Source organism: Typopeltis vanoorti, chromosome 18, assembly GCF_054136105.1.
Source record: "Typopeltis vanoorti isolate ZY-2024b chromosome 18, IOZ_Tvanoo_1.0, whole genome shotgun sequence".
NCBI lineage: Eukaryota > Metazoa > Arthropoda > Arachnida > Uropygi > Thelyphonidae > Typopeltis > Typopeltis vanoorti.
In genome coordinates, this window is record NC_143566.1 from 23,806,544 (window position 1) to 23,821,506 (window position 14,963).

At 34.8% G+C, this 14,963-nt stretch overlaps 1 protein-coding gene across 2 annotated transcripts in view; it reads right to left on the reverse strand.

Annotated features, from left to right (window-relative positions):
- LOC150096544 (sodium-coupled neutral amino acid transporter 7-like) overlaps window positions 1-14,963 on the reverse strand; it is a 182,294-nt gene that overhangs the window by 38,469 nt on the left and 128,862 nt on the right. For both annotated transcript variants that reach the window (XM_090408029.1, XM_090408028.1), the window contains exon 7: window positions 6,105-6,304. In XM_090408029.1, coding sequence (XP_090264155.1) covers window positions 6,105-6,304 — 200 coding nt within the window. The remainder of the gene's footprint in view (window positions 1-6,104; window positions 6,305-14,963) is intronic.

Below are 14,963 nucleotides of genomic sequence, written 5' to 3' on the forward strand. Positions count from 1 at the left end.
TCTGGTTAAAAGATCGGAATAATATTCCCTGGTTATTGTTTTACCCTTTTCAAGATAATTAATAAATAAAATGCCTTTGGCATCCCAAAACACCGATGCAATGACCTTGTCCTCTTTGGTGCTGAATAACCAGCTTCTGTCTACTGTTTTGACTGCTGTTTGGATTCTAGTGTGTACTGGTGAATCCAAGTCTCATCCATAGCAATACAGTGATGCACAAAATTGGTTTTATTCTTGTTAAAACGCTCCAAGCACTGTTCAGAGATTTTCATGTGAGGGCGTTTTTGATCAGCAGCATGGCACCCATCTTGCACAAAACGTTTTCATTTCCAATTCTTCATGCAAAATATATCCTACATGTTCTTTTGAAATGCCTATAGTCTCAGCAATTTCACACACTTCAATTCACCAGTCATCAAATACCATATCGTATACTGATCAATGATTTCTGGTGTTGTTACACTTTTTGGATGTGGATCATCTTCAAGGCTGGTACGGCCACATTTAAACTCGGCAACCCATTTCTTAATTGTTGAAAACGAAGAAGAAGAGTGCGCATAAACGTTTATGAACTTCGAATGAATTTCTTTTGGCATTAAACCTTCTTTTACAAAGAATTTTATAACTGCACGATACTCAATTTTATCCATTTCAAGGGATACAGACAACACTTTGGCTTCCGACAAAGTGTCTGTATTAAAAAAACTACTTTTTTTTAATACAATTAAAAAATTGTATTAATATAATAGAATGACTTGCAATTTCACATGAATGCTTATGACAGATGTACCAACTTAGAAAAAAAAAATCTTGCCAATAGTGTTGCCATTTATGGTTGAGGCCGAGAACTTTTCAGACCACCCATGTAGATAACAGAATTTACAAAGCTGATATGGTGGGAAGTCAAATGAATAAATTTGTATACAATAAGGGAGAAATTAGTGAAAAAAGTAAATTCTCTGTATACAAGACAGTGTTCAAACTAATTTTAACTTATGGATCTGAAAATTGGTTTAGAAATGAAACAATGATTGGGAATCTCAAATATGAGATCTCCAAGAATGATTAGGAGAATGAATAGATGGCATCAGTGATAGAATCGTACTAAGAATAAGCATATGCACAGCTAATCTGTTATGGTCACTTAAACTGAATGGGAGAAGAAAGATTAGCAAAAAAGTATTTGTTGCCAGGATGACAATTCTTGAGCCACTTCTTACTGTATTCTTATATTTTGGCCTTCTAAGGGACTTCGTACTATATCAATCCACCTAGATCTTGGTCTTCCTCTGGGTCTTTTCCCTTTCATCCTGGCAGAAAACAGTTGTTTTACTAATCTATTCTCTCCCATTCTGATTAAGTGATCATATTACCTGAAATTCCTGCATGCTAACAACATCAAGTTCCTTCCTGATATCCTTAATGGAAGCAGTAATCAGACCATAGAAAGATGGAAAAGAAATCATGTACATCACCCAAATGGTATCACTTTAGTGCCAAAGCACAGAAGGTGTTTCACTGAAAAGAAAACAGGGATGAGGTTATAGTTTGTATTGCCATAAGAAGGGCTATCTATAGAATAGCAGGGTTCTCACTTTTTCTACAATGGAAAACTTCACAAATCCTGATATTTTAACGGAACACCTTTTAGAGTCGAGTATCATCAGTCTTGTATTCAAAGTAAAGCTAAGCACACACTATTGCCACAACAGGCTGTATCGCATTACAAAAATGCAACAGCATACACTGCAGGCGTGCTGGGCTGCAGCACATTGCACTGACCTTGCTTGTGACCGCGCGTTTCCTAGAATAGATACTTCCGTACTTCACTTGTGTTCGGAGGTGTCGACAACCACAGGCAGCTGTCAGCCACCCATGGTTGTCAAGGCCAGCATGCGCTGATCTTAAAAGCACAATCCACACGCAAAGTGAGGAGCACCTGATTTTCAAACATGTTTGAACTTGTCGAATTAATATGAGCCTGGAATGGTTTAAAACCGTTCCAGGCTCATATTAATTTTGATAATTTTTCATGGAACACTTATTCACTTTCCATGGAACACCAGTGTTCCGTGGAACATAGTTTGGGAAATGATGCTCTAGCAAATGGTGGGAATTTCAAAATGTCTTTGTGGCTGCTTTGGAATAAGTAAATTGAAGACATGAATCTCCACCCATTATGTTTTAAGTTTTGTTTGTGTTCGTCATTTTTCTGTTTTCTTTAAATTTCATATGTTTATATTAATATTAATAATATGCCCTGTTATTTTCATCTTATTCCTTATCTATGTTTTTCAGAGATGAATTGTTTCAAATGTGTGAAGCGCTCATCAGCATTATTTTTACAACGTGATACCTCCGGTATTACACATACAGTGAAATAAATATAAATTCTCAAGAATTTGGAATGTAATATAAGGAAAAATTAAATTTGAAGAAGTGAGTCTCATTTAATATATATTGCTAGTGTTTTGGTAATGATAAAGATTCCAGTATGAATAACAATTCAAGAAATAGAAAGTTTTTTACCTTGGGTATATATTATGTTAAAGATACCAAGCAATTTTATATAAGCTAGGTTTTTAATCCTTTTTCCCAAGTAAGCAAACAGACAAGTAAGTCAAGTTTGCAGCTGCAAGTAGTGCAACACTGAGGCAACTCGTAAAGGTGGAGTAATACTTGACTTACTTGGGAAAAAGGATTAAAACCTAGTTTATATAAAATTGCTTGGTATCTTTAACATAATATATATACCCAAGGTAAAAAACTTTCTACATCTTACTCTCATCCTGAGATTTTTATTTAATGAGGTCAAAGCACCTTATGGCAACTTATTTAGGTAAATTTATAAGCCCTATATTATTTCACCCTTGACATTTTTTAGGTCTGGCTCCCATTGACGAGACCTCAATAAAGGTTGAAACTGGTCTGGGTAGTGACCATTATCTTAATGCATAGCATCATTAATTAACTTCAAAAATTAACCATCCACTCGGCCAACCAGGCTGGTTGGCCGAGTGGTTAGCGTATCCACTCTCCAGCCAAAAGGCTGCGGGTTCGAATCCTGCCATGGGCATGGATGTTTGCGATTGTCTGTAAATATACTAGTTGTGGTGGTTGGTGGTAGATGGCATTGGTGTAGATGATGAAGGTAGTTGCGGTTCGTTGTGGTGGAGACAGAGAGGTGCCCTTCTTCGATGAGTCTTTGGACTCCCTGAAGGTGTCACATAATAAAAAAAATAATAAAATAATCATACATCTCCGCAAGGAAATGTGCTTTGCATTAGAGGAAATACTAAGAAAAGTGACTGGAGCTTACACCACCTTTACAACAAGTTGCCTCAATGTTAAGGGGGGAAAAAAAAAAACACTTCACCAAGTCTTCTTTTGTATTGGGATTTTTCTTTGGCTTGTTCTGGTTACTATAATGGATGCAGATTGGTCCTCTACATTCTTGGAATGGTTAGGCCATCATTTTTGTTCAGATTTGGGTTATGTCTGAGCATTTCACATGCTTCTTTTGTATTGGGATTTTTCTTTGGCTTGTTCTGGTTACTATAATGGATGCAGATCGGTCCTCCACATTCTTGGAATGGTTAGGCCATCGTTTTTGTTCAGATTTGGGTTATGTCTGAGCATTTCACATGCTTCTGAAATGCTCAAACATAACCCAAATCTGAACAAAAATGATGGCCTAACCATTCCAAGAATGTGGAGGACCGATCTGCATCCATTATAGTAACCAGAACAAGCCAAAGAAAAATCCCAATACAAAAGAAGACTTGACGTTTTTTTTTTCTCCCTTAACATTCCATAGCAACTTGAACTGTACAAGTCCTGAAGAAAATCATAGTATAACAACCTGAACTGCACAAATCCAGAAGAATCTTAGTACATGAGGACTTTAGCAGAGTTTATTGCAGTTTTTTATTTATTTATTATAATTTTTTTTATTTTATATATATATATATTTTTTTTTAATTTATTTATTTTTCAACTTTTATTTTATTTTATTTAATTATCGCTAGAGGTCAGGATAAGAAAAAAGATTAATTAACAGCATAGATTTAATTTACCAGTACAGTGCAAGAGTGCAAGAGCATGTAGCTTGGTTCCCTATACACATATCCTTCTGATGATGACCTCAATACAGGGGTCGAAACATCAAGTGTTATTTTATTAATAATAAGTAAAATAATCATTTCTTTTATTCAGTTAAATTTTATTCAGGTAAATTAAATTTTTAATTTACCTGAATAAAAGTTGGTCTGGGTAGTGGTCCTTTTCATAATGTTTTTGCATTATGGGATACTGTTAGGAAGTTAACAGCTTCATTATACAAGCAGCCTAATCATTAAGATAGTTCACGCACAAACTCTGTTTGCATACATTGGATTAAACAAGAATATAATTTCCTACTGCAAGTCTGTGGTTCATATCTCTAGTTGTGCCTGGAATGAGTTTGTTACAGTTGCTCAGTTTTCACTGTTCATGATGGATCCTTGACATTGGATCATGTGTGAGTTTCATCCCCCCCCCCCCCCAATGCCATTACAGCATTTCATCATATTGTACCTTCATTATTGTTTGCAGTTTAATATGGAATACAAATTTCCAGTTTCCTCACTCAGTCAGTATTAACCAGTTGGATACCTAATTGCAGGGCACACCATGAGAAGGTGATTGGATGTTAGGTCAGAAGCAGTGTTTGGTTTCTCTGTATTTCTTCCAAGTTATGTGAAGGTCTGCTTCCTGTTATATAGCTTTTTCACAAGAGCAGAATTCACAATTACTTTGAGAAATAAAAAATAATTTCAGCAGTGATAGAATGAATGTGGTCATGAGTATATTGAAATATTGGAGGTAAAAGGAAGCATCAAAAAGTTCTGCTAGAGTGGATAATATTTGTTCAGAGGTGATATTTGTAGGTATGTTTTTTATAGGACTACACAACATAATTCAGAAAGCCTTATCAGAAGGATGAATTCTACATAATTTGAATAGATATCTCCTATGATCCCATCTATAAAAAGATATAAACCTAATTTTTTTGAATTAGATGAATTCAAAAAAAAAAAATGCCAGAAGATATTTTTCATTATTAACAGCATTGTTCTTTTCTCTAAAATTTTCCAAATCATTTCTATATATCAGATATTCCTTTTCTACTTTGCTGTTTAGATCTCCAATGCAAAAGCTGTTTTTTTTTTCTTTATGTTAGCTGCCTTCTGACTTGAAAAACTCAATTATTCCTTAGAACCATCTCTGGGATCATAGGCACAAATGAGTTTTATCATCTAATTTTCCATTCTGAAATTTGTTCTTATAACTCTATTTGAAATTACTTGCCATCCAAAAGTTTATCTTCATGTTTAGCATTGCTACTACTTCCTTTCACTGTTCACATCTTATAGTTATTATTTAGCAATAGCTCACTTGTTTTATCTCTTAATTTCAATAACAACAAATATGTCAATAGGAAACTTCATTAATTCCTCTATGGCTATCACTTCTTTTCCAGTGATCTCAGAGTGATGGTGCCTGTCTTGAATTCTAGTGATATTGAGTTTGTTGTAGTTCAGTGGCTTTGTTTATCTGGGCAGTGCCTCAGCCAGCATGACATTTCAGCACATCCAGCTTAAGCTACTTTGATAAGCTAACTTCCAAATTGCCAATCCATCCTTATTAGTTCAATTTGCAAGTATTGAAAGTAAAAGGAGTGATCAGAAATCTGAAATGTAGAAAAGTTGATAGAGTGGATAACTTAAACCTAAATACATGAGAGTGGATATTTCAACAGGAACAGGCAAAATACACAGGTATTATAAATAAATTTTTTTTTTTTCTCTCCAGTTATCTAGCTTTCATCTTTCAAAGATCCCTTTTATTATCATTCATTATTATAATATTTTTTTAAATTCCTTCCTTTTCCTTTTTTTCTGCATAATATGGGACAACATTAAACTGAAAATAAGAGAAACACATCTTACTTTTATTCATGTTTCACATACTTTCTATAATAATGTTTATTACAGAATAAAAAATATATTTGTATATTATGTTTATATGTTTTTATGTAATATCATGCACTGATTGATTCATACCTGGAAAAATAAATATAAATACTGCTGCTAGACTCCCAAGCATCTGTATTACCACACCAATGTTTGGTACTAATGCAGCAATGATTAATGTAGTACCAAACCATATAAGAGCAATGGTGATTCGTCTTATAGTTTCTTTTACTAAGGCACCTTCTGGTGTAAGCTTTCTGAACTGAATATACAAGTCATCAATGGCAATCCTAGAAGAAAGAAAACTGCAATGTGTAAATCTAATATGTAGATATTGTCTTCAGAGTGAGGCAAGAAAATTAGTAAGACAATCATTTAATATAAGCTTTAACCTGAGAAAACAAGCTTAACTTTTATTTGTAATTTTTTTGCAAACTTTTTTATAAATGCTAAACCAAGAAACGTTTACATATTTATATTTCTGTATCATCATAACATGTTAATATGCAAAGCATCACAGCCTCCTAAGCAAACATTTTTTGTCAAAAGTAAGCTAACATTAATTTCATAAATGATAATAACATGGAGGGGGGTGCTGTTAGTATGCAAAGCATACTAACAGCACCCCCCATTCCTGCTAGCACTAATACCAATGGTATTAGTAGTAAGGAAAGATATTGTGTTTACTTTGTGACAATAGTGATTTTTCAGTTTGTGCTATTCGAATTGACGATTTTTTTTTATATAACTGTGTGATATTTGGTTAGGATTTTACTGTCTCAGTATTATCTTCATATGTATCGATTGTATAAGAGCCACCAGTTATAGCATTACACTTAGCCACTCACCATTTAAAGACTACATTATTCATAGCATAGCTGATCATTTTGTAGCTTTTGTACACATGCAGTATGTACACATCCCATAGCTCAGTAGAAGTGGTGTTTGCACTCTATGGTGCTTGACTGAATGACCGAAGTCTTGGGTTCAAATCTAGTCGCCGACTAGAGGAACATTTTCTCGACCAGTTCCCAAGTTAGTCTATCACTGGCACAAGCAAGTAGGTTTTTTCATCCAGAAACTTGGGTTTTTCGTCCCATAAACTCGAGAAAATCGGCTGTCGAACCCATGCTATTTTCAGACATTAAAAATATTGTGTTAGGGACCACGAGATGGCGGCACTTATTAGCCATCTCCTTCACTGCATACCGATTAATTAGTGATAGCCTTGGGCCAGCTATCTCTGATTGGCTATCAGTGGAGATTGAACTGCTTACTCAATCTCCAAAAGTTAGATAGGGCTAAAATGGCCTTGCCTACTCCCTATGCGGGAATAATGGGCGTTAGCTGATGTAAAGAGAGAGGTGGAGAGAAGTTGGATGAGAAATATAAGGCTCAGGCTAGGAAAGTGACTAGTATTGTAAGGAGAGAAAAATTGGAATATGAGAGGAGACTGGTGCTGCAATTCAAGGAGAATCCCAATAAGTTTTGAGGGAAGAATGAAATTATACAGGCCTGATGAATTGCATTTAAATGGCTTTGGAGTGAGTGTACTGGAGAAAGTGTTGCTGGATGATAGAGATGAAGGAAAAATCAGGAGAGTGGTACTGAAGAGACAGAAGTGCTTGGCAGGGGATACAACAGCAGTGTGAGAGATGAAGAGAAAACGGGAATGCAAGAGGAACAGGGAAAGCTCAGGTGGGCAGTGAATGTGTGTATGAAGATGGAGTATGTTTCAACGTGGGTGGGGAAGTTGAGACTGAACAGATATATGTGGTAAGTGGTGATAAAGGTGATTGGGCAGGTGTAGTGGGGAAATCACAACCAACACATGGCTTGGATAGGACTGGCTATAGACCTAGAAATGAACTGTTGTGTTTGTTTACAAATGCCACAAGTATCAAAAATAAGGGGAATGAAATGGTTTCAGTGAATGAGTTCAATCTTTGTCAGTGATACTGTTATTTGTCCCAAAATCACTGAATAAGTGAAACATGTTGAATGAAGATGATATTGTAATGAGAATAGAAATGGAAGGATAAAGTATCTTTCACAAGGATAGAAAGGGCAAGAAGGGAGGGGGAGAGTGCTGCCGATGATAGCAGGGGAAATTAAGTCCACATAAAGTAGACATGAAAGATGGAGATAGTGGCAATGGTTATGGGGCAGTATGGTGTAACGTGGAGGTTGAGAGGAAGGCATATTTAATTGGATGTTGTTATAGGCCTGGGAATGTGGAGGGTGGCGATGAAGAAATGTATAAACAACTTGGATTAGGAAGGGTAATTATTATGGATGATTTTATTATGATAGTATAGACTGGAATGAAGAGATAGCATTGGGAATAAGGAAAATGAATTTCTTGAGTTCTAGAGAGAGATAACTATCTCAGGCAGCACGTAAAGGAGAATCCGTGAGGATCGAGAGTTCTAGATCTGATCATTTCATCAGAGGATGTGTAATTGTGAGAGGGGTTTCACACTTTCCTCCAATTGGTGAAAGTGATCATGAAGTAATCACCTGTGTTGTGACTAGTCATATGCACACTCTTGTGAGGAAAGGATATATATGGAATTATAAGGCTGGTGATTATGACAAGCTTAGGAGAGAGCTTGGCGCTATAACATGGAACGAAGAGCTCAGCAGTAAGGAAATAAATGCTACATTGGAACTGACAAAGAAATACCTAGCAGCATCAATGTATGAATGTATTCTGAAGGCCAAAAAGCTGAATAAGGTAGGTGTAAAATGGATGAATGTTGAGCTTGAGTATGAAATCTGGAAAAAGAAAGTACTTTGGAGGAAGTACAAATGAATAATGGTAATAATCAGTCACATGAAGAGTATAAAGAACAAGCCAGGAGAGTGACTCAGTTAGTAAGGAAAACAAAAGTACAGTATGAGCAGAAATTGGAAAATCAGGCAAAGAAAAATGCTAGAGAGTTTTTTAGATATGTGGCAAGTAGAAGGAAGAACGATCATAGTAACATGAAGTTAATGGATGAAAGTGGCAGAATGGTAACTGCTGCAGAAGACATTGAGTTCAGTGATCAATTTATAAGGGTGTTTCATCCTGATCAGGGTGGAATCATGAGGAAATTACCTGTAGAGTACATAGGAAGGGATGGCTTAATTGTGAGTGAGCAGGAGGTATTTGAGAAAATAAATAACCTTGATGTCAATAAGGCAACAGGATTTGATGACATATCACCACACATCTTAAGGGAATGTTACAGGGAATTGGCAGTAGCATTGGCATACCTATTTAATAAAAGTCTTGCAACAGCACAGATTCCAAGGGAGTGGAAGGAGGGTGAAATTGTTCCACTGCATAAAGGTAGTGATAAGGCTATAGCTTCAAACTATAAGCCAGTATATAGGAATGGTTACAGTTTTATAAAATTGTAACCATTCCATACATTAAAGGGACATCAGAAAAAATAAACAAATACTACAGAAATACTGGAGAATGTAAAGTCACCTTTACATCTCCAGCAAAATTAAAGAGCTTACTCAACTCATCCAAAGACCCACTCCCTCCGCTGGCCCACCCTGCAGTATACTGTATTTACTGCACCTGTAATCTACCCTATATAGGGGAAACAGAATGCACAATTCCTATCAGACAAAAGGAACAGAAACGACACATTAAATATAATAACTATGGTGAAGCTGGCCTTTCTGATCATGCCCTGAACACATTACTTAGAATTGACTGGAAAAGCACCTGTTATTTACGCCACACCAAAACAAGGTATGAACGTAAATTTAAGGAAGCCTGTGAGATTCTTTTCAACCACCCTAATCTTAACAATAATGATGGTTTAAAAAACCCAAGATTATGTACACCACATTGGTGGTATACATATTCTACCAATGTATACCACCAATGTGGTATACCAGCTGAATACCACATTGGTGGAACTGTACTCCAGGAAATTGACGAAGCCAGACTTATGAGTGTTGGTGGATAGGGAGTTAAAGTTAAGAGGGCACACAGCAAAAGTAGCTAAAGCAGCTCATCAGATTACTTGGTTACTGAAGAATCTTAGACAAGCAGGTTATTTTTCCTCTTTATTGGGCCTTGATAAGACCCTATCTTGACTAATGCGTGCAGATCCCCTCATCTGGGTTTCTTGGCAATGTGGAAGAGATGAAGAGAATCCAAAGGCAAGAAGTCAAGATGGTAGTAGGTCTATGGAATGAACCTTATGAGAACAAATTGAATATTTGCAGGTTATAGAAACTGGTTAATAGGAAGAAAAGGGATGATATGATTGAGACATACAAATTCCTGAATTGTTTTTACCAGATTAATACAGAGGAAATTTTTCAGAATAGATCTGGTGTTGAGAGAACTAGGGCCATCCTTGGAGCTGAGCAAAAGTGTAGTTAGCAAGGGTGTTAGAACTAGGTTTTTTTTTTGCTTGGAGAGTGGTAAATGAGTGCCAAAAGCTGCCAGAGTCTGTTTGGGTGTCATGACTGTGAATGAGTTCAAAGCAAAGTATTATAGATAGTGCACAAATGTTGGATAGTGCTTGACATGATATTTAGAGCCTCACTTGTTGAGTCTGACTCCATGGAGTAGCCTCTAATAATAATAATAAAATAATCAGCTTCTATTATGCATAAGAAAATGAGTTTATTTAGTCATTAAAACAACAAAAAACATATCAAGAAAAAAAAAAACTAGTTTCAGCACAGGAAACTTGTAGCTTCTTCAGGATAAAATAAGTGAAAAACACAAATCATCATAAAAAGCTGTATTATAAACAACAAAAACATGATGAGACAGTTATGTGTGGCAGTAATCCATTTTCCATTCACTGTTTAGAGATTATCAGCTGAAGCATTAAATAGTCATATCCCAAAATATTTTTGAATTTCATAATCTATAACTTCACTGCCTTCCAAATTTTGCTTTATTTGTGGTTTTATGCTTACTTTTTTCATATATCTTTATTCGTGTATTTCTACATCATTTCCCAATTTTACATTATTTTTTGGTTTGACTTTTAAAATTTGCTCTAAATATCATTATCCAGGTATGTCTGATAAATTAAAATAATAATAATAATCTTCTAATGCCTTTTGTTCCCCAAAGGGAGCAGGTGAGGCCATTTAGTCCTAACTAACTTTTGGAGATTAGTAGACAGCTAATCGTTACTGCCCATCGCAGATAGTTTGCCAAAGATTACATATGATTTTAACTGACATCCAGGGAGTAGAGCATGACAGACAGCTGCCAATATCTCTTTTTAATTTAAAAAGTTTAATTAAGAAGTAATTCAATAATCTTAAGTTTGCAGGTTGATAAAAAACTGGGTATCTCCATGTGTTTATTGTCTTACATCGAGTGCTTCATGAAACATGTTACAGAATTTTCTAATTACCCAAATCACTGTTTATGTACAGGAACTTGTAACACAGAGCAATCAGTTTTGAATGTTATCACAATTGTTGTTGTTGTTTTAAAAAAAAAAAAAAACATTTCTATTATATAAGTTTTTTTATGAACATTACTCTAGGACATACTATTTTTTTTTTTTCATGCTTCTGATACAGGCGATCAGAATCAAGAACAAAAGCACATCCTTACTGTCTGGTAACATTGTTATTTTATTATATGAAATCCTCAGAGAGTCCAAAGACTGATCGAGGGAGGGCACCTACTCTACTACAATTCTCTGTCTCCACCACTCAAAACCACCAACACTAGTATTTTCACAGACAATCACAAACATCCATGCTCACAGCAGGATTCGAACCTGCAGCCTTTTGGCTGGAGAGCAGATACACTAACCACTCGGCCAACCAGGCCGGCTCTTATCGTTCTGTTTTTTCCCCCATAAAATCAACTTACATTTCACAGTACTTTTTCTAAAAGTTAGAAAAAATATTTTGTGTTTCAAATTACTTTTTCTCAATTTTTTGTCAGCCTTGAAAGCTTTTTATTTAAAAAAAAAAAAAACCAAGCAGTGCAGAGTTTTGCTAGCAATTAGTAAATGTAACGTGTCTTTGATTTTTGTATTTTTTGGACAACTGTGAAAGGTAAGTTGCAAGTACACTTGATCTAGTAAACACCTGGGTGGAATAGCCTGAAATATGGAAAGGCAGCTGGAGCAGAGATGCTCAAATATGGAGGTCTAAAAGTCTTTATACCTTCATATATACAGTCAAACATGATTATAATGAGAGCATGACTGACAAAATTCTTTATAACCATTACTCACTATATCAGTGATGAATTAAATATATCTTTTTTTTAAATTCTTAATAACTTTTTGATAAAAAACAGAATAAAAAATTAGAGAGAAAAAAATAATACAATTACATACCTAGATATTATTTGTATGAATATGCTTGTATAAACTACAACACACTTAATATTAAACACAAGTATTTGTCTGTAACCATACCTTTAACACTAAACAGTTTGTTTTTACATAATTAAAAACAATACTAATTAATAATAAACACATTTTCAATTGGTCTTTTTTTAAATACAGCATGATGATGTCATGTCAGTTTTTAAATCAACCCAGCCACCCACTGTTACATATAAAATTTTCTCATCTAAATTGTTCAGCTAATATTTCTGCTTGAACCTCTGAGATTGGACTGTTTATTGAAATACAGCAATCCCTCTATTAATACGCCTAATGCATTCTTTAAAACAGGCACATTAATCGAAAATGCACTAATTGAATATAGTAACCTATGGAAAAATGTATAATTTGTTCCTCAGATTTCTTTTTTGACCCTTAAGTTTTTTTTTTATAAAAAAATTAGGATATGTCTCAGGGCTTGTTTAAAGGAAAACCATGAAGCTGAAAGACAATAAAACATATTCAGAATATAAATTTATTATTCTGCTTCTTAACAGAGAATTGAGCTAACATAGTTTGGTGGGCATTCTGTTTTCTTTTTTTCGTACAACTGATGGTATGGCCCTATTGCCTCTTCTGCAAATTTTACTGGTTCTCTCTTCACCAGGGTCGGTCTCTTAGCATTGCTGCTTAAAAACTTTGATTGTACGAAAACTGTTTTCAATTTTTTCTGTGAAACCTCTTTGGACTTGTCAGTGATTAAATTTTTTTCATATTCTTCAGGATCTTCCCGCTGTGCATCTAAATTTAAGCAGGTCGGAATCACTCAACTTCTCAGAATGAGATTTAATTAACTTAGATTCATTTGAAAAGTCTCTAAAATCATTTGCACAATGTGGAAGAATGTGCTTCCAAATGGCTCGCATATTGCTAGCAGTAATTTCATTCGACTTTGCGACTTTATAACCAGGCTGAGATTTCTCTGATTTGGAAAGACAAGTCTTGGAAAGCATTCGCTTCCAAAAAAAAGACCGGTTTCATCGACATTAAATATTTGTTGATCACAATAGTCCCCTTCTTACACAATTTTCTTCAAAATTTCTGGATATCTCCTCATCTGCAATTGCAGCTTCGCCTGTGATTAGAACATTATGTAGGCTATTTCTCTTTTTGAAACGCTCAAATCACCCAGCACTAACGTGGAATTCTTCTTCTTTTCTATCATTGATAGCCCTTTCTTTCCAGGTTACAAAGAGACAATGCTTTTGATTTAATAAGGCCAGTGTTTAGCAGGATCCGTTTTTGGTTACAATCTTCGATCCTTGTAAAAAGAAGTCTCTCTAATTCAATCATGATAATACTTTGATTTCGAGTGCATGCATGATGAACTTGAAGCAGCCTTACCTTTCTCTTTGTATTCAGCAGTTCATTCACCCATTTTTGTGTTCTTGTCCTATCTTTGCTCTGGACTCACCTTGTTCATTTTTCTTTATTATTTCAAGTTTTTCTTCCAATCAGATTACTTTTCGAATAATTTTCACACTTCTATTTTTTGCTCACTAATTCTTTTACTCATGATTAAAGGTTAGGAAAATAATTTAAAATAAAAAAGTAAGGAAAACAATTGCACGAGATATGATCAGAAAAATGCTATGTAAAGCAGACGACAAATTGTGGCAGTAAATTTGGAACATAGTGTACACAGAAATAGTGTAGCATGCCATTAAAAAATAACTTTGTAAAATGTTTCAAATCGGTAACTAATTTATTTCATCCCGGTGAGTGATTTTTTAAAATAGTTAGCCACAAAAAATGTATAGATCAAAAATTTTTTAAATCTTCAACATTTATTTTTAAGATATATATAGGCACACTAATCGAATTTGGGTATCGAAAAAAAATGACGCACTAATCGGGGGTGCATTAATCGAGGGATTGCTGTAGTGAACCATCGAAGCAATGCTTCATCAGCATTTGTAAGCTCAATTTTCTAGATTTTTGTTTTGGTTATGTTATTTTCCAGTGCTGATATGAAAACATCTTTATTCTTCCACAATGTCAATACTGGTGAAGAGGAAAAAGAAAACTTTTTACACACCTGAGCATTTTTCTCACCATGTTTTAACTCGAGAATAATTGTGACTTCTTTGTGAACCTAGAGACACTTTCTTTTAGTAAATATGTTTCTGATGGAAGAGTTTATTTTTAACTGATTTTATAACTGTAGCAGTGGTTGGATAAAGTGTGGAAGGAGGGCCGGAGATTAGACACTGGAGAGGTAGGTAGTGGGAGGATGGTCCCCAAGGACAAGATTAAGTTATAAACCAATGCAGGTGGTAATAAAAGCTAAGTTGCTCCTTTCTTTGTGTCTATTGGACAAAAGTCCTTGGAGGACTTTTAGACCTCCAATAACTACCTGATAATTAAGAATGTTTACATAGTTATCCTTTTATTTTAGACCTCCAATAACTACCTGATAATTAAGAATGTTTGCATAGTTATCAAAATTTGTATGATATATCTGCATAGTATTCTCCTTATAAGAGTCACAAATCTATGGGAATATGCATAAATTAAAATCATTATGACTTTTTGTTCATTACTGTTGTGATCTCATTAT